This window comes from Anguilla rostrata, chromosome 8 (assembly GCF_018555375.3).
Source record: "Anguilla rostrata isolate EN2019 chromosome 8, ASM1855537v3, whole genome shotgun sequence".
NCBI classification, from domain to species: domain Eukaryota; kingdom Metazoa; phylum Chordata; class Actinopteri; order Anguilliformes; family Anguillidae; genus Anguilla; species Anguilla rostrata.
Genome location: NC_057940.1, coordinates 18,760,357 through 18,783,737, shown reverse-complemented (window position 1 = coordinate 18,783,737; position 23,381 = coordinate 18,760,357). Strand labels below are relative to the sequence as shown.

Here is a 23,381-nt window from a genome sequence, read left to right as displayed (position 1 = left end):
GTCTCTTTCTTTTTGCGGTGTCATGAACACCGACCGTAACTGAGGCTAGAGAGGCCTGCAGTTCTTTGGCTGCTCTTCTGGGATTCTTTGTGACTTCCTAAGTGAGTTGCCTCTCCACCCTTGGAGAAATGTTGGCTGGCCTGGGAAGATTCACCTCTGTTCCAAGTGTTCTCCATTTGGATAAAATGGCTCTAACTATGGTTCTATGGAAACCCAGAGCCTTAGAAACGGCTTTGTAGCCCTTTCCAGGCACATATATTTCTCATTTTATTTCACTTTTTTCTAATCTCTTCTGGAATTTCCTTTGATCATGGCATAGTGTGCTTGTAGAAACTTGTGGTGACTACTTCACTCTGATGGTAAGGTTCAATATGAGTGAGGTACAGATTTAACAGGGCTGACTGAAATCAAGCCTGGCTGTGTTCAATCAAGTGGATCTAAGTACCAATTAAATGTCGTTAATTGATTGAGTAACTAAGGGAGGACTTTTTCACATGGGTGTTTGATAAGTTTTTTCATTAAATAAATGAAATAGTAATTTAAATATTTAAATAATGTTACCTTTTGTATAAAGATATGAAAGTGTGACAAATATTCTGTAATAGAGGAAATCAGAAATCCAAGGGGACAAATACTTTTTTCACAGCACTGTATATCTACTTTTCTTATGTGTGTAACTACTTCCCCCAAATGAGATAACACTGTACAATTTTGCTACTGCCACATCTGATTCTAATACCAACACCGTACAACACATGACAGTGTGAAAACCCTGCTGTCAATAAATAAATAGAAATAGAGTTTTCAAAGTGGACAACTGGGGAGGTGTGATGTGGTAACTATAATAAAACTGTCTCATAAGCATGCTGAAAAAACTACTGACCTTATGCTGAGGGATGACTGAAATGCAGGTGAGGAAACTGCTTTGGAAAAACGGCTGACCCCAACTATAATATGCAATGGCAACAGTTGCAAGCTAGATTCACAGCGAGTTCCACGGCAATCTTTAAAAAAAAAGAACCTACATAAACAGTACCCTTGTAAACCCCACTGAGCCAAATGCTGGTATCCCTTCGGTTAATGGTTGATTTTACTCCATCCAAACGGTACTCGTGATATCAGCAGGTTAACAAACGACATATTTTAGCTCAGTCACAAATAACAATTTAGCTAATCAATTTCACTAGTCACTATTCCAGATGCTTAATCTCTGACAGAACATATAGAAAATTAAACCCTGCTGGCATAGGCTTACTGCAATATGATTGGTACCAGAATATTAATGAAAACAGATTTGGCTGGGGATGTTACCCATTTCAAACACACCTCCCCATGTAGTGCACTTTAGTACTGATCTTGGCCACTTTTCACAATTAGTATTGATGTATAATAATAACCTTGTGCTTTGTTAATGTGATTTCAGAATTTGTTGAGTCTATTGTTGCAAATTTGAAATATGTGTATTGCATTTATACTTGGTAACCACTGGATACCCCTGGATAATTGTGCCAGTTTCTTTCAAATACTTATTTGAAAGAAATTTGCACAACTTGTCTGCCTGGAAACAGGATATAGGAAAATTGAACCTGTCAAGTCTGGTCTATGGAATGCAGTTTTTTAAAGAACAATAATCCATAATTCCAGACCAAGTCCAGACAATGCCATTTTTTAATTAGTACCTTCAATTCTTCCCTTATTAAAAAATATCTGTACTGCCTGTTGTACATGGGGCCTCTCATTTAATACAATTGTTGTGCTATACTAGCTGCAATGCCTTGCTGTTGTGTCCTCAAGTCCACGCTTCTTCACAAATTAACTAGTTAACTAATTTAAATTTCACACTGATCAGATTAACACTGACGTGCTCTATAATTACAAAACTGCAAAAGTTTTCAATTGAAAAAGTACATATTCCGAGTTCCATTTTTATTTCTGAGCAGTTGTGTCTTTAATACGATATGTCCTTGAACATAATGTCTATACCACACATTTTATCATCACTGGTGACATGTCAAACTTTTCTTTCAAATTCATTACTCTGTTAGATTAAGTATAAAATTTTCTAAATTGGCATTCAACATAAATTTGCATGTGGAGAAAATAAATACCCTTCAGTATAAAAACATTGATGTACTGTATGGTGAGATGTATGGTGAGCCATGATAAATGAAACTTTCAACACACTGTACAGGTAAATAGTTTTCCTCAACAGTGAATTCACCTTCTATGATGCTTGGAAGCAATTAAAATCTTCCCACAATGTGCAGCTTAATGGTTTCTTTCCAATGTGAACACTCTGATGTCTTTTAAGATTACTGGAATCGGCAAACCTCTTTCCACACTGGGTGCAACTGAACGGTTTCTCCCCAGTGTGGACTCTCTGATGTGCTATTAGACAGCTGGACTGAGTAAACCTCTTCCCACACAGTGTGCAACTGTATGGCCTTTCTCCAGTGTGAATAATCTGATGTCTCTTGCGATTGCTTGAATCGGCAAACCGCTTTCCACATTGGGTGCAACTAAACGGTTTTTCTCCTGTGTGAACTCTCTGATGGGTTTCAAGGTTTTTAGGGCAAGTGAAACTCTTCCCACAGAATGTACAGATGAATCTTTTCTCTCTTGTGCCAGACCTGAGATGGGCCTTATCCCTTTTTTGTGTGATGAAACTTTCATCGAAAAGGCTGTATCCAATCACATCGGGGGCACTGGATTTCGAAACTGCAATGTTCTCTTTGACCATCAGTCGTGATTGTGGCGAATATGTGTTTGTAACATTTTCCGGCACCAATTCTCTTTCCCCGTACTCTTTGTAATGTCTGTGCTTTGCATGAACTGTTTCCTGCACGGTGTCACCCTCCAACTCATTGGGTGCTGAGTCTATTACTACAGCTCCAAGTTTCACATCAAGAAATTCTTTAGAGGTCTGGCCTTCACCTTTCTCAGCATTAGGGCTAAGCGATAGTTCTGTGCAAGTTGGCAGGCTTTCCGAGTCAGCAGTGGCATAAAAGCAAGCTGGATCTTCAGTTGAAGTGTTCTGTTGAGAGAAGAGAGTCTGCAGTTGACTAGATCTCTCATAATGAACGTAATCATAGCCCAGGCTGTTCAGTCTCTTTTTTGTGTGTTCAGAGCCTGTATCCTTTAGGTTTTCAGTCTCTTGCTCTTGTTCTGCCTTGAGAACAGTGTCCAGACCATTGTCTTCCCAAACACTGTTTCTGGTGCTGTGCTGCTCGGATCGCTCTTCTGTGCCCATTGCAGGTTCCGTCTCTGTGTCTGCAGTTGGAGTTCTTTTGCTACTATCACCCTCCATAGCTCCTGAAAAGACAGTTACAAACATCACTATTAACTGTGGAATTGCAAGTGGCAAACAAACACTACATGGCGGACACCTGAACATCACAACCATATGTTGAACTGTTGAACATCTCATTCCAAAACTATGGGCATTAATATGGAGTTGTTCTCCGCTTTGTAGCTAGAACAGCCTCAACTCTGGGAAGGCTTTCCATTTGATTTTGGATCAGGCTTTGGGGATTGGCTTCCATTCAGCCAAAAGAGCATTAGTGAGGTCGGGCATTGTGGCTTGTGTGTAGCTTTACAGCTATGGAAACCCATTTCATGAAGCTCCCGATGAACAGTTCTTGAGCTGACATTACTTCCAGAGGCAGTCTGGAACCCGGTAGTGTATGTTGCAATCGAGGACACACAATTTTTACATGCATGCGCTTTAGAACTTGGTGGACCCATTCTGTGAGCTTGAGTGGCCTACCATTTCGCAGCTGAGCTGTTGTTGCTCCTAGATGTTTCCACTCCACAATAACAACACTTACAGTTGACCAGGGCAGCACTAGCAGGTGAGACATTTAAGGAACTGACTTGTTGGAAAGATGGCATCCTATAACAGTGCCATGTTGAAAGTCACTGAGCACTTCAGTACGACCCATTCTACTTCCTATGTTTGTCTATGGAGATTGCATTGCTGTATGCTTGAGTTTATGCACCTGTTAGCAATGGGTGTGACTAAAGTAGCCTAACCCACTAATTAAAAGGGATGTCCACATACTTTTGGCTATGTAGTGTATATGTCTACAGGTACATTAAAAAGCAAGACATCACTGAATAGAAGGTTAAAGGACCTGAAAACTGGATTTCAGAATATGCTATAAATTAACCAAGTAGACAGGTTACAAAAACCTTTTAATGAACATTAAACAATGCTAGCAGGTGTTATAAGCATTCATAGCCAGTCAAATAAAGGAGTAAGTTTGCAAGTATTTCACTATTTCACTTCTCTCCTGGATCAAAATGAGAATCTAAATTGTTGGGGTGGTTATTTTCCAAGAGGAAATATAGGAACTATGAAAGTAACTTTGATCTGCACAACAGCAAAAACAACAGCATATATATATATATATATATATATATATATATATATATTATATATATATATATATATATATATATATAAATTAAACTTTGAACTTTTCCTGAAGAACTGTCACCAAAAATTTCCCCAAGAATGAACTGACTTCACTTACTCTCCTGTCTGATCCTCAGTGCTCCCTGTCGATTGTTCTCCAAATCGTCATCAATGGTCTCCTTCTTGATATGTACAGACTGAGGTCTTACCTCTACTGTATCTTTAGACTGCAAAAGGATAAAAGAAATTATTCTGAACAGCAGTGTGCCTTGCTTGCTTGAAGTATGTCCCCTGATAAAATAAGAAACTATCAACATCCAAATAACTATACTGAAAATACTTTATAAAGACTGACTATGCTTTGGTAATTTAATCCAATCTTATAAAACTGCAGGAAATCTTTCAGAACACTGCAGCTCCTTAGACCTCTGACAGACGGGGACAGAAGCAGATGTCGGTTCTTCAAGCACCTTATTCAAAGGACTTAAAAAACCAAGCAAGAATCTCAATAAACGGTTTTATATGCCCCAGAGCTTAATCAGAAAAGAAATGTTCACTTAAATGTGTCACTAGGTGCGGTAAGGAGACTTGGTCAACTAATGCTGCTCTCACCCCATTGCTGCTGGTAGACTGCACGTGAATATCGTTGTCTACAGCATTAGGCATTCCATCTCTCCACGGGCTGATGTCCAATTGGCTGTTCAAGGCTATCTCTGTCGAGGGAAAACGGGCCTCCTCTGAAACGCGGAGGAGATAGAAAAGCGTATTTCTTGAATAAATACAGGGACTTGCCTGCAAAATTACGAAGTCAATAATAAAAAACCTAAATGGAAATGATGATGATTAAGGTAAGGGGTACTGATACAGGTGCTATTGGCTATCATGAATATGCAGGCAATAACAAGTTACGTATTACCGGCTTTTAAATCCCAAACTCTACGTCACTTAATTTCACAGTGTAACCCCTTATTCGCATTCCTTTTTCAATCATGCTCTCTTGTAATCGCTACATACTCGCAATTCTAAGCTCCATCGTTTGCATGGATAATTTCCTCTTCAGGGCTTCGACTTCCTTTTGGCTTCGGGACATCTCTGAACGCAAAACCGCATAACCGTCGTCTATAAGTTTGCAAATCTCTGCCACGGCTGCATTGGCTAAAACCTCCATAATGGAGGCTAGCTGTGTGTGGAGAGCCACACAGCTCGACATACTGACTGAAAACCCCACCGTTTTCAAACAAAAACCAACCTCGGCGAGGACCTGTAGTTACAGAGCAATATGACAAACTATTGTTTATTATACTACTGTTAGAGATAGTGTCAGTGAATATAATTGAATATAAGCAAGCTATCAGGCGGATTGAACTAACGGGAATTAACCGCAGCTCTCTTGCGCGACAGAGCGCACAATTCACTTCCGTACAAAGGAGGCGACTCAGAATTCAGACTACCGTAAGTACTAGTTCAGTCTGCCAACAAAACTAGCGGTGAGCATTTCAACGACTCGAGTCTATTGAATCAGGTCCCTATAAAGATTTGTTCAGTTGTAGGCTACTTCCGAACAGTCTTTTTAGCAAACAACTGGAAGGACCTGGCCATGCGCACATAGAACTGTATTTAGTTTTGTGCATGTGTAGCCGGCAGTAGTTCAGCAATTATTCATTTAATGATTGCTTTGGCAAAACCGATGCTCCAAGCTAGTTGTGATGTGCACTTTTGTTGAAATCCCACTTCTCTCTTTGATGTTTCCTGTTTAAGCATGCTTATATTTAAAAAGAAATACAATTACCAATAGTTTTATTTCAATTTTATTTGCTCATGCCCAGCTTTGATACTTCATACACATCCCCCGCTGTGGCTGCTGCTAGGGTCAAGTCCTCATTCTGACCTACACTGTAACCAACAGGACAGCCCCTTCTTATCTACAGGACATAATTACATTACAGGGATTTAGCAGACACTCTTATCCAGAATGACTTGTACAACTTTTTACATGGAATTTACATCGCATGCATTTATACAACTGGATATATACTGAAGCAATGCAGGCTAAGTACCTGACCCTACACTCCAGCCCAACCACTTTGCTCTGCTGCAGCAGGGCGACTTGCATTTCCTGCCCTCCAACTGAATGGTGTTCTCACACATCCTGACCGCAGAGCATCTCCACCCTAGCTTCCCGGGGGTGGATCAAACTCCCCATTCCTCTTTGAACCACTCAGTCACTGCCCATTTTTCACCGTGGTCTGAAGACACAACTCTTCAGACTGTACCATGACTAACTCCAACAACACTACTCCTTCTCAGAGTTACTCCCAATCTAGGATCACTCATATCACTTATATCCTTGCAACTTGATCTTTTAGCACTTTCACGTTACACTTGTATCCTCATCCAGCATTTATATTGCACCTGTATCATTATCTTGATGTTGTAGCTTTTTATCATATCTCTTGTAATCATGCCTCACTTCTAGTTTGACTTGCCAGTAACCAAGCCTTTGCTTACTGTGTGAAGTAGATTTGATGTTCATGAAAACTGATAACTGATACTTCATGAGGATTGTACCTTATTGGACCTGTATTCTGTGGTAGTATAAATGACCTCTTATTTTACATTGCTTTGGATATAAGCGTCTGCCAAATAAAATATAAAATGTAATGTACACACTACTTCAAATATACATAAAACTTCAGTAATATATGCTTATGTATATTTTATATATTGGTTATAATAATGAGTGTTCTACAATAATCAATTACACTGCTTACATCTTGAGATATTTATTTATTTATAGATTTATGTATCTGGATTTTTACAGGAATAATTCACATTTACTTTCACTAACAAGTCAGACCCCATGCCCCTGCCTTGTGTTCTCTGCAAAAGTATGTTTAAAGGGAGATGTGTGGTACTGTGAAAATCATGCAGTCTTTTTCCATGGTGTTCCAAATATCCTACAGTTGATAAAGATTATTTCAGCAGAGCTACAAACAGGTGACAAATTAAAGGAAAAACCTACATAAAGTATCTTAGTAAGGTGTTGGGCCACCACAAGCTGCCAGAACAGCTTCAGTGCACCTTGGCGTAGATTCTTTAAAGCTGGCAGTATACTCAGTAAGAAGAAAGAACTTCAGGATTGAGAACCACCGGCAAACATGTCCACGAACACTGTTGTCGGTATACTCAATGAGAACACCCCACCGTTTAAAGTCACTCCACACCGCTGGGGCGTGAGTAATTACGAATAATTACGAGGCAGCTGTTAACCGGGGCTGGAATCTCGCCCAGACCTCCATCTCGCGGCTACGCCATGGATGTATAAAGAGAAGGGCTACGCGAGATCACAACACAAAACAAAAAGTTTCAAGTGTATAAAGTGGCTTTAGTTTATCTAGCTATGCAAAAGAAGAAAAAAAGGCGAAGGAGATGGTACGTTCGGCGTTTAAATCAGAGTAGGACGGAGAATGGAGAGTTTTGTCTGTACGTTCGGCAAATGCAGAGTTTAGACGAGGGGGTCCACTTTCTTTTATTTCCGAATGTGTGCTAGGCGTTTTGATGACTTGCTGAAACGAGTAGCACCATTCATCAAACATGCGGGAACTCACAGAATTCCCATCTCTACAGAAGAGAGATTGGCATTGACTCTCCGTACATTAGCATGTGAAGTCTGCCCTCTGAACTCTCAACCGTGACGTAACCAACCATGTGATATTTGGACCAATAGACGAGAGGGGGAGGTCGGAGAACAAGAAAGAAGTTTTCCAAAAGTTCTCCCTGGAGGCCGTCGCAGACTGCACCGTAGGAACACACAACACTGCGTCTTTTTGTTCTTCAGTTGTTCTCATTGCTTCGTTTTGCTCAAAAAGTTCTACTTCTTACGAAGTATACTGCCTACTTTAAGTCTGTGGAACTCTACTGGAGGGATGGAACACAATTAATCCAAAAGATATTCCCCCATTTGGTGTTTTAATGATGGTGGCGGTGAGCGCTGCCTAATACGTTGGTCCAAAATCTCCCATAGGCATTCAACTGGGTTGAGATCTGTTGACTTCGAAGACCGTAGCATATGATTCATATAATTTTTATACTCATCAAACCATTTAGTGACCGCTCATTCCCCTGTGGATGGGGGCATTGCCATCCTGGAAGAGACCACTCCCATCAGGATAGAAATGTTTCTTCACAGGATGACGGTGATCACTCAAAATAACTTTGCATTAATTTGCAGTGACCCTTTCCTCAAAGGGAACAACTGGACCCAAACCATGCCAGGAAAACACCCCCCACAGCATAACACAGCCACTGGACCCCCTCACTGTTGGGGTCAAGCATTCAGGCTAGCACTTTTCTATTGGTGTACATGACACATACACTCGCCCACTTGTCGAGAATATGATGAAGGATAACTCATAATTTCTGACCCTATTCACTGATGTATTTCCCATAGATCCTAATGCACTTTAGTCAGTTTCTATTGAAACACTAGCCAGTTGAGCAGTTTTTGTGACTGAAGCCTCTGCCATCCATGCCTCAATAGTGAACCCTCTTTCAAAGTCACATAGTTCTTTTCCTCTTGCCATCTTGACCCAAAATTGAGGTCAACTGGGCCTGCTCAGCATTTTCATACATGCCACAGAGCATGATAGGATGTTAATGGCTTAATTGTATCATCAAGAGCACCTGTATGGATGCATCTGCATTAGTTCTGTTTCTCCACTCAGGTATTTCCTTTAATTTGTCACCCGTTTGTGCTTGTTTCAGACTGTCTTCTTTTCAGTGCATTAAGAACATAATAACTGTGATTATGTTAAATGACATGATCATGAAGCATGTTTATGAATTTATTTCCTGTGTATTTGTAAATATTCATGAAATAGCTTCCCTCACAGGCTTCTCACACCGTATGCATCTTACAGTGTTCGTTCAGTTCTCTCATCAGAGTACACAGTGAATATTCTGGTCTTCAGAGATAATGTTGCAGAGAATACAAATGAATCAAAGAATCTGTGTCTCAAACTTGGTCCAAGGCATTTCTCATTCTCAGGGCGAAAAAAAATTGGTGTGTGATACAACTACTTATACATCACTTTTCTAAAACACTGTACAGCTAAATAACCTCCTTCAGCAATTTTGATACATAACACTCAAAATATTTAAACTTATAATGCGCAGGTGAACAATATCTTGCCGATATGTAGTTTTTTTTAATGTGACTTGAAGTGAGTGAACTCGTCCCAGGGTGTGTGACCCGACGCTTTCTTTCCAAGGTGAATGCTCTGGTGCCTTTTAAGATTGCCTAAAAACGAGAACCTCTTCCCACACTGCATACACCGAAATGGCCTCTCGCCTGTGTGAACATACTGATGTCTTTTAAAATTACTTGAATCAGAGAAGCACTTTCCACATTTTGTGCATCTGAAAGGTTTCTTGCCTGTGTGAACGCTGCAATGTTTTCTGAGATAAGCTGACTGGGAGAACCTCTTTCCACACTGCGCGCAGCCAAACGGTTTCTCTCCTGTGTGAACTCTCTGGTGCGTTTCAAGATTCCTTAGACAAGTGAAACTCTTCCAACAATGCGAACACAGGAACCGTTTCTCCCTTGCTCCAGGTCTGTGGCTGGCTGTAACGCTTCTTGATGTGGTGAGACCCTCTTTCCCAGGGGCATATCCAATCATATTTGGGACTTCAGTGTTCACTGTATTCTCTCTTATCAACAAATGGGATTCAGATGGACACACATTCAGAACATCTTCATGCTGCAAAGCTCCTCTTTTGCCATTTTCTTTGTAATATCTGTGTTGCTTGAGAACTACTCCTGATGCTGCTTCTTTGGTCCATGAGGAGCTCATGTCAACATCCAATTTATTGGATACAGGGTCTAATATATCTATCGTTTCAACCTCTGGTTTCATGTCAAGAGAGTCTGAAGTGGACAGACCTCTCTCTAACCCTTTTTCTGCAGTACAAGCAAATTGTAGCTCTGAATGAACAGACATGCTCTCCAAATTAGTTTCCACAGTATAAGAACAGGTAGGACCCTCAGTCTCAGTTTGAATGGTGCTTTGTGTAAAGAAAGTCTCCAAATGACCAGGTCTCTCATACAAAGCATATTTATTTCCCAGATTGCTCAGTCTTCCTTCAGCATCCTGGAGGCTGGCATTCTCATTATCTGGCTCTGCCTTGAGAACAGTACCCAGTGTACTGTCTTCCCAAACAGTTTTTCTGGTGCTGTGCTGCTCAGTGAGCTCCTCTGTGCCTATTGCAGGTTCAGTCTGTGCGTCTGCAATAGGAGCTTTTTCACCACCATCTGACTCCACAATTTCTGGAAGTAGAGTTAAAACTAGCATAAATATTATTTTTAACTGAGCCATGACAAATTCAGGTCAACACGGGAAAACAGTAGCCTTATAGTGCAGGGTCTACTCCTCAAGCTTTCTTTTCGTGAAAGTGTTCTAAAAATAAATAAATAAAATCATGCACTCATAAAACTTGTATTCTATAATCAGACAAAATTATTTCCAGTCAAACTGAATCACAGCACTACATCATGAAGTACTCATTGTCATGGGAGTACATAATTTGTGCATTTTGAATCCTGTCACAGTACTGCATCTTTTTTGGAAACCAAAGCAAACTAATATAAAGGACATTATAAAGTTATACTCTAAATAGTGCAGATTGATTGCCCTGTTGAGCTTTCTAACTTCTCCATTTGGGTTTCCGTTAAATTTGACCAGCTAAAGATCTGAAAACCATTCAGGGTGACAAATATGCAATAATAGACAAAATCAGGATGAGTCAAATCAAATACTTTTACACGGCACTGTAGTATCCACATAAACAATGACAGCAAAAACATACAGTATGTAGTCTGCTGTCATTTGAAAACACCCTGGCATCACTATTCTCAAGGTTTTCATGCTCTCTACTTACTCTGCTCATTGATATTCACTCCTCCACGTTGTTCACTGGTCTCAAAGTCCACTTCAAGCTGTTCCATTTTAACAAGTCGTGATTCTGGCCTTACCCTCTTTTTGTCTGCAGACTATAACAGAAGAATGTGAATGTGATAAAGAATCTGAAGACAACACCTATGAAAATGAAATGTGTGTAAGGATGCTGTCAACTCACCTGGTCCCTGGTAGATGACAAAGTAGTACCGTCTTCATCTGGAGCCCTACACTCTCTATTTCCCCACACATTGCTTGGGTAATATTCATCCTCTGAAATAATAAGGGAAGCACAGCAAGTTATGCTGTAACATTACAATGATACAGATTATTTTGCTAATTAGCTAGCAATTATAGTGAGAATTAATTAGCTAGTCAACCTAATAACAATACTTTATCCTGGACTGGTAGAATAGGGTAATGACGACAGAGATATAGCAAGCTACATATATCAAAATACATTACCAGATTAAGCAAAGTAAACATACATAGCTGGACACAAAACTTACTTCTTGGCTTGTTTTGTCTTAATTCGTTGCAAATCTGAACTCTATCTGAACAACTATTTGCAGAGTTTGCTCTGGCTATCCTGTCATCAGATCTTCGAGCAATCCTCAATTCCATCATTTGTAATTTCTTTTTCAGTGCTTTGTTCTCTTTATGACTCCGAGAAATTTCCAAGTGCAAAATAGCATAGCCATTGTCTACAAGTTCGCAAATTTCTGCCACGGCCGCCTTCGCTAAAACATCCACAATCGAGGCTAGCTGCGTATGAATGGAAGAAACAGTCGACATGCTTGTTCGGATGTCTAAAACAATATAGTCCACTACCTGCTGTTTCAGTTTTTTAATATCCTGAATGACCAGAAATGAACTTTAGTTAACGACGTTATGAAAATAATTATCCAATTAAGTTAGAAATAACATGGCAGAGGCGACATATACAGAACGATATTTTCTTCCACAAGACCCCAGTACGCCCACTGAATTGTTGTTGTTGTTGTTCAATGGTATGTCTTCGATATTTAGCTACACATTAAGTACACCGCCGCCTATCGTCGTGGAGTATGAATTAGAAAAATAAGTGCTGTTGTATTTGGTCCTTTACGGTTTCTGTACAGCGTGGATGGTTTCTATAGCAACTTATCGTGTGCTTGTCAACTTGTCCTGAAAAACTGGAAGAAATGGTCCTAAGTAAGTTAACATTGAATGTTTATGCTGCTTTTAGTGAAGTCAACGTATGCCCAGCGTAGTTAGACTAACTTGCTTATATGTGCTGGTAAACTGTGGTGTTCGCTCCAAATTTGTTTGCAAGGTACCATGTGAACAACCCATCTCTGGCTGCGGTAGTACACATCAGCTAATCAGTCTAGCTAACATTAACTGTAATGTTTTCGGTTGTTATTGAGCAGTTAAATAATGTTAGCTTGCTATGAAATGTGCTCGATAGGCACTATCAATGCTTTCTCCCTGTCTTACTCTGCACCTCTTCTACTGTAGTTACAGAAGATTTGATCCGACGCCGCGCAGAACACAATAACTGCGAGATCTTCTCCTTGGAGGAGGTTTCCCTGCATCAACAAGACATTGAGAAGATTGAACACATCGACAAGTGGTGCCGGGACCTAAAAATACTTTATTTACAAAATAATCTCATCCCCAGAATTGGTGAATGCTGATTTTTTTTATTCGTGTTATTGGGACATGGTTTACTAATTTGCACGTAAAAATATTTACGCAGATGGGAATGAAACCTTTGCATGCAACCTGATTTTTCTTGAACAATTCATTAGTGACAGTAGTTACTCTTTGCACTGATTCTACTTTTATTTTAATTTTGTCTAATTTCTTTTTCATGCGCGTAGAGAACGTCAACAAACTGAAGAAATTGGAGTACTTAAACTTAGCCTTAAACAACATTGAACTAATTGAAAATCTGGAAGGTAACGATTTACTCTTTCTGCAGGCGAAATATTTTATTAATGAATGGTTATTTCGTGAGTGTTTAAACCATTTAGTCTTTTTAGAGTGAAGTGGCTTTTGCTATTGTTAGCCCAGAGCACGCTCTTTTTCCACACTTCCAGGCTGTGAAAGCTTACAGAAACTGGACCTGACTGTGAACTTTGTGGGGCAGCTGAGCAGTGTGCAGTCTCTGAAAAGCAACCTGCATCTGAGGGAGCTCTTTCTGGTTGGGAACCCTTGCACTGAGTTTGAGGGCTACAGGCAGTATGTGGTGGCATACTTGCCTCAGCTAAAGGTACACATTCATAAGATCATCAAACTTATATCTATATTTCTATTAGCTCTATATTTCTGTTGAGTGAAAAGGCTGTCAATTCAAGTGCAGGTTTTGTCTGCTGCTGACAGTTTCTAGATGGAAAGGAGATCATGCGTTCAGAAAGGATCCGGGCAGGGCAGGGCCTAGAGGCTGTGAGGAGGCGTGTCTGGGAGCAGGAGCAGGAATACCTGGAGAAGAGAGCACGAGAGAAGCAGGAGGCCCAGGATACAAAGAAGAACAAGGAGCAGAGGAAGAAGGAAGAATCTTCTAGGAAGCCAGGATTTGATGGCCGTTGGTACACTGATATCAATAACACTGTGTATGTACCACCTCAGAAATACAACTTGAGGCTTCTATGGATTTAATAAAACAAATTTAGACTGAAATAATTAAGCAAATAATTCATGAGTGAATTTAAATTGTAGGAGAAAAAAGAGCATGTTTATGCAATCGTATGTAACCTTATTGCTTATAAAAGTAGTGCAACAGTAGGTGTCTATAATATTCTCCCTTGACAGCTACAAATACAACTTCAGCTTACTTCATAGTGCTAAAGTATCTGAACTCTTTTGATGTTGAAAAGTAATTCGATAAGTAAGCAGGAATTAAGAAGTAATTAAGAAATGTTTTGGGAAGTTTCAGTCCTCTGTATTCTGTTTACTGAAGTCCAAAGGTACCTGAAGAAAACAAGGAAAATGGGGGGAATCCGGAAGAAGAGGAGAAGACCCGGGGCACGTGCACAGACGATCTGGACAAGGAGTTCTGGGAAAAGCCGTGCGCCTTCACTCCAGAGTCCCGGCTGGAAGCGCACCGGCACATGGAGGAGAAACGAAGGGCAAAAGACAGAGAGAGGTATCCTTGGCCCCGCTCACGCACCCATATTGCCCCCAAGCGTCAACAGCTCTGTTAGATGTGCAATAGCACTTGCAGGCAAAGATGGATACTGCCCAGATGACTGGGCCATTATGAAGAAATGGAGAAAGGCAGTGGAAGTGTTGGTGCAATACGAGTTATCCCTGAGCACATTATTTCTTCAATATGCCTCTGACACTCTTTTCCGGTATTATATACATTGAAAATAAGTTATATCAGAGCTCCATACGAGCCTTGTTTTTCATGTGTCCTGGTTTTATCGCAACATTTAAATCCCCCTTTTATTTTAAGGCAGTCAGAGACATGGTATCTTCTGCACTCTGCAAACTGGGGTGTAACTCAGAAACATATATAGAGTGAGAGAGGGAGGCTTTGGTATTCCACATAGAAGCATGGAAGCTTTGGTTGTGTACTGCAAATAGCAAGAACAGCTGTGCTTCCTCAAAGAACCCAGGAGAAGTCTCCTCTCTGGATTTTGGTTGATTGTGTTTCAAGTAGCATTACTGGATTGTTGCTTGATAAAGCATTTGGAAGAGCACATGATACAGAGATGAAATGGACCCACAGCCTATTGGTCATGAGTCAAGCACCTAAACCACTACTTCGTACTCCTCGACTAGGCCCTGTAGTGAATTTGTGTGTGTGTGCTGTGTGCTTGGTGCATAATTCTGTAGATGGATATTACTTCATATAATTTTAGAAATCACTTTTCCTCATATTTTACTCTGCGATCGCATTTAGCCAACAATTCAATTTCTAGACAGACGAGCTTGTGCCTTGTGCCATAAAACCAATGAAGAAATGTGATTAGCCTGTCACCGGTTATAGCCTCAAACAGATTTTAATTTCTCCCCATTTGTTTAATTAGATTATACAAAAATAATGGCAAATCTGTGGCTTTTACATATCAATCAGCAAACACGTATCCTCTGATGTTTTGGTTGAGCTATTTCTAATAACTTGAACTCTACCCTCTAATAACTTGAACTCTACCCTTCATTGAGTATAAAACATTGTTTCCATGTCATGTTGATCTGCATATAAATCACTCAGTTGATTTATTTACTTTTCGAGGACAGCAGAAAAAATGTAAGCATATGTGTGGGTTCCACACTTTGATTTACAAACAGTTTTTAAGTGGAAATGAAAAATTCAGTTTCTTGCCATTTTGAAGATATTAACCTTTATTATTAAAAATAATTTAAAATAATAAAAAAATGAAAACTGTAAATGAAATAAGATAATTTAGAGAGAATTATGGTTTAGATGTTCAGATATAAAACGAACTAAAACTAAAAAGAATGCACTCAGAATGCACAATCTCCCCTTTTATGAATGTGCACAGCAAATGTATTGGCAATCCAAAGCACAACACTCTTCCCTTGCATGAATGTGCTCAGCAAATGTATTGGCTATCCAGTCATTATTGTTTGAGATATGTTTGGCCTGATGTTGGCACTACAGCAAAGGTCATGGGGTCACCAAAATCAATAGTTTTATTTCCCTTGGGAACATGAATGTGCCCAGCAAATTTCATGGTAATCCGATCATTACTTTTCCATATATGTCTGTCACATACAGATGGACTAACTGACAGATAGCCTCCTAAACTTACATAACCTCCTTGGTGGAGGCAAAAAAAGAAAAACATTTTCACACTTCTTGTGTTGCAGTGACAATGGCCTTGGATGAAAGTGCAATAATAATTATGGTATACTCCAGTTTCCCTGGAGTATCTGTAGTGTCCCTGATGGTAGGCTTGGCATGTAAGTCAAAACAAAATTGTTCTGCATCCAAATCATTTTCAAAGGAACCTTATTACAGCCCATTCTTATTCCTCCCAGGGCTTTTTATATCTGTTACAACAGAATGCCAGTTCTCTGTATTGACCTAACTTCCATCTCCTGTTATCAACATATCAATCAACATGTCCCATTAATTAAAGTGCATTTTAGGAACTAGGCTTGTGAGTGTGAGATTGGTCCTCAGTGCATGAGACTTGATATCTATGTGTGAACTGTAGTAAAACACACTTCCAGTTAGAAAAGCTGTAGCCCGTAACAGATGGTCAGCTGAGAGTCAACAGAGTGCCTCAGGAAGTGGACACTGCTGTTATATGCCTTTCAGTTCAGGAAAAAGGCATCCATTCATCTTTTAATACACTATAAAGTTTATTGCTGAAGAACTGAATGTGACCAACGAATGTAGGACCAAACCAAAATGCCTAAAAGCATATTTATGATCCACTCTATCGAATAGCTTTTACTGATCTAAAAACATAAAGCCCAGACTAAAACCAAAGCAGCTGGTGTAAGTTATTAAGTCAAAAAAGCTATTATCAAAAAATTGGCAGATCTAGAACACAGTATATTTTCACGCTGTGCACCATGGAACTCATTACCTTGCTGAAATGATTTGCCAGCACTTTTAATGTAACTTTGGAGGCTGAACATAAAAGGCTCAGAGGGTACCAGCCTTTTACGTATTATACTGTAAATTCCATTTCTTCCACATAAAAACTTCATGCCAGCCTAGGGGCACTCCTATAGCAGTCCTGCTCTCCTTACAAATCTCCAACAAGTCTGGTCTGACCTGTAACCAGAAGGTTTTATAGGATTTGGCAAACAGTCCGTTTGTCTCAGATTCTAAGTCCACAAAGTGCCTCAGACATCTCCTGCTGAGTCAGCTATGTGCCAGCCAGCTCCAGTACTCCTCCTTCAAGCCCAGGTAGCACCTGCAGGAAATCTAGAACCTCCACAGTCTCCTCCACCAGCTGATGCATTAAATGCCCAGCCTCTCTCCGAATCTCCCTGGGCTCCAGAAGCAGTTGGCCTGCCATTGCACTCAGTTGGTGAATAAGTTTGCCATTTCAAGAGCAAAGCTTAAAATACTTGACTTTTCATTTAGTAGGTCCATAGTATCCATATGAAATCCTTAAGGAGATGTTCTTGCACTATCATTGTACATTCAAGGGAATATATAAGGGTGCACTACAATTATTTGGCCACCAGATAGCATTGTAACACAGACTTTAGACCAAGATTCTCTCATGTTCTTTGTTGTAAACAACATCCCGATTTTTAAAAAGTGCGCCATGATGGTATTAATATTTGCATTCCGTTGGTGCCTCTTAGCAGCCATTCAAGGAAACAGCTTTTATTTTTGAGTTTTCATTTTGTTTTTAAAATTTCCCTCTGACAATTTCATTTTGAGGGATGATGATGATGCCTCCTGCCCTGAGTACTCCAGGCATTTTGGATTGTTATTAGATTGTTTTGATTGTTATAGATTTTTTCTTTTCTCTTCTTTTGTTTATTAAGCTGATGTACGAAAAGTTCACAAGGGGCTCCTAATCAGTAACCATCTGTTTCTGCTTATGAGCATGTTTATCAAGCATGACTGCTGGAAACCCCATCAAACTAGCATACTCATTGCATAGCCTCTTTGCTCCCCTGCTCTCATCCAGCTCCCCCACTTTACCTCTTCTCCTCAACCCCTGTGGTTTGAGGCTGTTATTACCTTTGCCTCAACAGGAAAATAGTTGTTTATTGTTATTTATTGCCCACTAATCTTGCTGTGCTGCAAATTCATTTCAAACTGCTCAGGCTTCAGGTCGTCCTCTGGGCTACTGTCATGCACCGTTCATTAAGCTTACTTGTCTCATTCGACTCTTGCTGGTTATTCACCACAGAGCTTAGATAGATGACAGCAAGCGCTGTGCAAACAATAACTGAAATTAGAATGACCGGGATGTGGGCTGAGCTCGTCCCCCAAGCCAACTTTGCTCATCTTCTACGCTGTTTCTCATCACGCAGGTGTGACTTCTCTGGTTTATTCAGTGCCTACTGTGCCTGTCTGTTTTCTCCAACTGTGGAGAGTTTAGTCCTTTGATGCAGTGACTGCACTGTTCACCTGATGGACTTATCAGTGAAATAATCTAAAGCTGTCAGTGTGCTCTTTGGAGGAGAGTGGAAAGTTACAGCAATGGGACAGGCATAGAAATATGATTGGGCCTTCCAGAATTAGAATAAAATAGAATAAGCAATAAAAACTGGTCCAAAAAATATACAAAATCAATAGTAATCATAATGATGCTACAGAAAATGAAAATCTATTGTGTAATGAACATAGATTACCTGCTATTTATCACTTTTATCATTTGAGCTGGTGGACTGTCGAAATATCATACATCATAAGCATAAACTGCACACAACTGAAGTATTACTGTGTACGTAAGTGTAAGGAATTATTTTCTTTTTTTCACTGTTTGAGCTTCTTTTGAGTGGCACTAAGGAAAAATAAATCACTAATAGATAGGATAGAGTCAATACCCACTCGGAAACTGCTAGTGAACACATGAAACTAAAGTTATTAATATATAACCGTAATATATTTAATTATACCTGCTGCATGGGCTCAATATCTGAAACCGACATTATCAATGGAGAACCATTATTTCAAAATTTACATTAAAAATCAATCAATGTCTTGCTGTATATATTAAAATAAATTACTTTCAGTTGGTGATCATTTTCAGTATTATTTGTTTACCCTTAAAATAGTATTAGCACTTACTGTCTAAGTAGTCTCTGAATTCACCTTTCTTGCGTATTTCTTTGAAACATGACAGCACTGACATGATAAATTCTTTTTAAGTAATATTGACTACCATTTCAAGGCTCCTGCCTGGTTTGTACATATAGTTTTGTAAAGGCCAAAACATTAGTGGGTTTCTCAGATGCATATAAATATTATTATTATACATTTGTTTTAACAGAGGACCTTGTATAAATCTGAGCAAGAAGAGAAAATGTTATAGACACAGTTTTATGGTGTTTGTTTCCATGCAGTGACCCACAGTGCCCTTTACCGCTACTTTAAACTCATGGATTAAGACAGCAACTTAATTCTCTCGGAAGTAATTCGATCACGCGCATGTGTTTTGTGTTTTTACAATTTAGGGACTTATGCTGACAGAGAATGTTCTCCCGGACACAGAGGCGCCATGTTGGTCTCTGAAGCATGGCGGCTGCAGATGTAGATTTTAATGCATATTGATATGGCAGAGATCTGCCAGGTTCCACTTAGGCTTTAAGTTACCATAGATGGTGTTTAACTGGAGAAGAGCATCTCTGTCCTCCCCATCCCTGTGCGTTCCAGATCACATCATCAGACTTGACTGAATTTCTGTTCACTGGGGATAAAAAGTCAGCTCTTACTGAAGACAGTTGCACTACCAATACTGCTAGTGAGATATGAGAATTGAGCTTTTGGGCTGAATGAAAGTAGAAAACCTCTCAGATGTACACTTCACTTACAAAGTTTGTTATTCAGTTCGGCCTGTCGGCCGCACAAACAAAGAATGCTGACTATCTTCTGGGAGGAACAGTGTATGCAACCCTAGGACCACAATGGATAACTGTTGGTACAAGTTGTACACTTAAATCATACGTTCTGTTCTTCATGTGCTGTCAAGATCAATGTTCTGGCTAACTTGTTGGTTTTGACTGATGAGTGAGCTGAAAGTCGTGCAGGATTTTTTTGCAGTCAACGTCCCCTCACTTTTACCTCATGGAGCTTTCGTCGGGCAACCATGGATCACGAGGAAAGAAAAGCGTGGGAGAAGATGACTCAAAATGTATTAAACCTGACAAAACCTCAAGGAGAATCTATTTATGGGTTGGCGCCATCCCCCTTCATGAAGGATGACCTACGTGGACCAGAGGATCTACTGTGTTAATGAAGAAGCAAATTCCATAATTGTAAAATCACACAGGCTGATGAATGAAGAAGCGCTGGCGGTTAAGCTGTCACCCGGAGGGTCTTCCGTAGTAGTGATTTACTGTGGTAATACCTTTGATGGTTGTCTCCCAGTATGGTTCTTAAAGGAGCGTGGCTTTTCACATATTGCTGGTTTTCTTTGATCATTCAGACGCTGTATATTTATAAGCTAGCATCTACGATGAAGATGTACATTTCCTGTCCTCAAGGAAAAAGTAAGAAAATTAAAAGAGAGTGAAACATGAGCACTCTTGTTCTAAAACACAGTAGCCTGCATTCAGTCTGGTTGGGCAGTATTAGATTTTCATGGTTTCATGGTATGAAGGTATTGCGCAGCTCTAAATTGTGTTATTGTAAAATCTCAGACTAATTTGTCGAGGGGCAACATCACTACCACGGTCATTATTTTATTTTTTTACCAAATGACCCTTTGTGGATTCTTAATGTGTTTTTGTAAAATCCTAATAACATCAGCATTGACATACGATGATTTGAGTGTGCGCACATGCAATCACACACATAAAGTTATATATTGTGCTAGCCAAGACAAGGTGAGGAAGGAAAGCTAGCTAGCTAACAGTAAGTTAGCTTAACTGGCTCGCTAGCAGGCTAGCTAGTTTGTACCAAAGCTGATTTCAAGCCCAGATTACCTTAAATATGGGAAAGCGCATTGGATGATGATCCCATAAATGTGCAATCATGTTGTACGTATTGCTTCCTCTTGCTGCCACTTCTCATCTGCACATTTTACAGTCTGGATGATCTTCCTCTTGTACCCATCTGGTTTTTGCTGGTAACCAAAATTTTTCCATATTGCCGCCTTTGTCAATTTCAATAGGGGAAAGAGTTCAGGAGGTTTACGTCCTTCTTCCTTTGATATATAAGTTATTGAGCTCGATCTGTGCTCGCTGGATGCGCATGAAATGAACTCAGGTTGGTTTTTATTTTTCTTTGGTTGAGCTAGTTGTTAGGTCATTACAATATATTGACAAAAACTCCATTGCTGGAAATGTGTCCAGTACAAAGACAGTTTTAGAGCAAGCACTATCCAGCTTTTTTTCCTTCTTTTTGGCATTAGATACCATGGTGAATATAGGAGCTGGTCATTTGTCTACCATTGGTGAAACTCTTTCTCACTCTTTCTGCATCTGGCTATGTGTATAAATATGTGAATGTGCAAGGTCAGTCTCATTGTTGATTGGATCACGACATGAACCACTTTGTTTTGAAACAAAGTGGTTCTATGATTTGAGACCAATTAAGCATGACTGTTCCCTGATATCTTTCAAAAATAAATATTTTTTATATTTGTCTGAGAAATAAAATAAAAGTGCTTAAGGCAGAAAAGGAGAATAAAACCTGTTTTCAGAAAAAAACTTTAAATGGCAATAAGATAAGGAAAAGCTTTTAAACACCATTATTTAATTTATACCTACCCTGAGGATCTCCAAAATATTGCAGTGTCCACTACCTGCTTTGTTTCGCCTGAGTTTATCTTCATTATTTTGCAGGAAATAGAACTGATGAATGGTTTCTTGCAAGGTCATGCAGTAATAAGCCAGAACCACAATTGGGAAGAAATGGTACTGCAGGTTGTGTGATCACCGGTCTGTTGAAATATTTACCAATTATTCCACTATTTCCTTGTTCTCATAATGAAAAAGAAGACAAAGAAGAACTCAGAGTGAACCTCTTACTCTGTACAATACAAGAACAGTTTAAGTTAATTGGATTCATTACAACATTCATCCTGTCGTTTGAGATCCTCACTAGAATCAGCACCCTGTATATCATGGGTTTTATTGGACACAAGATAGACCCTGTGGAAAGCAGCTGTACATTTTAAATAAGGCAAAATGTCAAATTAAAAAACGTAAAAAGTAAAAATAATGTGTGAGTGCCTTGGATATATATAAAGATAGTTTTTACCACACAACTACCATGTATGGTAAAAATCTCATGATAAATTATATGTAAGAATAGCATGTACTCTTCTGAAATCCACATTAACAAGACCTACCAAAATAAGGTGCCAAATTCATGTTCTGCAATATGTCCCTCTATTTTGTTTCAAGCCATTTAATGTAAATCATAACTTATATTGTCTTGTAGAGTTTCAGATGTCAGATGGGAGCAAGTAACAGTATGGTACAGCTGCTGGCAGAGACAGATGGCTTTTTTTACAGCGAAAAAGCAGCAAGCCTACATCTTAGCTTCTTTGCATAGGATGTAGTTTCTTTTTACTGTGACACACAGCACACAGTGTTGAAATATCACTCTGTAAACACAGTTGGCGTTATGCTGACGGGGTTCACCGTCCACACCGAAGGCCCATAATTCCAAGCCGTGATTTGTTGTCTCCCCAGCTCTGAAAGCTCACGTTGTCCATTCTGTGATTCCTTTTCAGGGAAAAAGACAAGAAGGCCAAGGCTCCAAGGACGCTGATCACAGCAGAGGGAAAGGTCCTGAATGTCAATGAACCCAAGTATGTGTCAGAGCGAAGGGAGGGAACGAAAGAAAGCAAGCAAGCGCACTCAAAATAAAATTTATCAAACCAGTCTGAAGTATGTATGTAAAGAGTAGCAATTACCTCTTGTCTGTTGGGTCAAAGTAATCTGCGATAATAACACCTTGCACCTTGAGTGCCCATGGTTAATTAGTGCCTGCCACTTTTTTAAAGTGCCTTTGAATTTATTGCAACTAAACTTCATGCCTCATTTTTCAATTAGGGATTATCGCACGTCTGGATGCAGCCTTGTGTTAGATTCACAGTAATAAAAACAAATGGGGGAATTTTTTGATGGTGTGGATAAATGTTCTGGAATTCCTCTGATTCAACAGCCTTAATATTGTGAATAAATATAGGGGCATCTGTCTTGATTCTTATAGTTTGTTAGCCGGACTCCACTGCCGGAGGCATTTACATGCAAAATTGCAGTCAAAGGTTGTACGTTGTTTTACCCATACTGTATGTATTTGAATGCTTCTTGTTTCCTCACATTCTTACTTAATGGGAAAATTGACTGTGCTTCAAGCAGAATCCTCTAATGTTCTAATAAGGAGCAGTAATAGGCTGTAG

The 23,381-nt window shown here is 39.6% G+C and overlaps 3 protein-coding genes across 4 annotated transcripts in view; 1 reads left to right on the top strand and 2 right to left on the bottom strand.

Moving 5' to 3' along the window:
* Positions 1-1,650: 1,650 nt before the first annotated feature.
* LOC135261035 (zinc finger protein 41-like) lies at positions 1,651-5,847 on the bottom strand. Its single transcript, XM_064346881.1, has 4 exons — positions 5,432-5,847; positions 5,030-5,154; positions 4,536-4,644; positions 1,651-3,312 (listed from the first exon to the last, which is right to left on the bottom strand). The coding sequence occupies exons 1-4, from the start codon at positions 5,625-5,627 to the stop codon at positions 2,225-2,227; spliced, it is 1,518 nt and encodes a 505-aa protein (XP_064202951.1). The 5' UTR covers positions 5,628-5,847; the 3' UTR covers positions 1,651-2,224.
* Positions 5,848-9,248: 3,401 nt separating this feature from the next.
* LOC135261032 (zinc finger protein 239-like) lies at positions 9,249-12,365 on the bottom strand. The gene is made up of 4 exons (XM_064346878.1): positions 11,880-12,365; positions 11,552-11,643; positions 11,354-11,465; positions 9,249-10,742 (listed from the first exon to the last, which is right to left on the bottom strand). Exons 1-4 carry the CDS (start codon positions 12,163-12,165, stop codon positions 9,625-9,627), a joined length of 1,608 nt encoding a protein of 535 aa, XP_064202948.1. The 5' UTR covers positions 12,166-12,365; the 3' UTR covers positions 9,249-9,624.
* Positions 12,366-12,462: 97 nt separating this feature from the next.
* dnaaf11 (dynein axonemal assembly factor 11) overlaps positions 12,463-23,381 on the top strand; it is a 28,891-nt gene continuing 17,972 nt past the window's right edge. Inside the window, exons 1-7 of one of the 2 annotated variants that reach the window (XM_064346889.1) lie at positions 12,463-12,564; positions 12,871-13,038; positions 13,236-13,313; positions 13,455-13,627; positions 13,738-13,967; positions 14,315-14,500; positions 22,710-22,787. In XM_064346889.1, coding sequence (XP_064202959.1) covers positions 12,555-12,564; positions 12,871-13,038; positions 13,236-13,313; positions 13,455-13,627; positions 13,738-13,967; positions 14,315-14,500; positions 22,710-22,787 — 923 coding nt within the window. In that variant the 5' untranslated portion in view covers positions 12,463-12,554. The remainder of the gene's footprint in view (positions 12,565-12,870; positions 13,039-13,235; positions 13,314-13,454; positions 13,628-13,737; positions 13,968-14,314; positions 14,501-22,709; positions 22,788-23,381) is intronic. The other variant, XM_064346890.1, reaches the window with a different exon arrangement.

What these genes read in the sequence shown, in the direction of transcription:
- LOC135261035 (XM_064346881.1), bottom strand. Translation starts at nt 5,627, where the DNA reads ATGTCGAGCTGTGTGGCTCTCCACACACAGCTAGCCTCCATTATGGAG. An exon ending in GATGGAGCTTAGAATTGCGA is followed by an intron (nt 5,155 to 5,431) that starts GTATGTAGCGAT and finishes TCCGCGTTTCAG; the next exon opens with AGGAGGCCCGTTTTCCCTCG. An exon ending in ACTGAGGATCAGACAGGAGA is followed by an intron (nt 3,313 to 4,535) that starts GTAAGTGAAGTC and finishes CTGTCTTTTCAG; the next exon opens with GAGCTATGGAGGGTGATAGT.
- LOC135261032 (XM_064346878.1), bottom strand. Translation starts at nt 12,165, where the DNA reads ATGTCGACTGTTTCTTCCATTCATACGCAGCTAGCCTCGATTGTGGAT. An exon ending in AAGACAAAACAAGCCAAGAA is followed by an intron (nt 11,644 to 11,879) that starts GTAAGTTTTGTG and finishes TTATTATTTCAG; the next exon opens with AGGATGAATATTACCCAAGC. An exon ending in AGTGAATATCAATGAGCAGA is followed by an intron (nt 10,743 to 11,353) that starts GTAAGTAGAGAG and finishes CTCTACTTCCAG; the next exon opens with AAATTGTGGAGTCAGATGGT.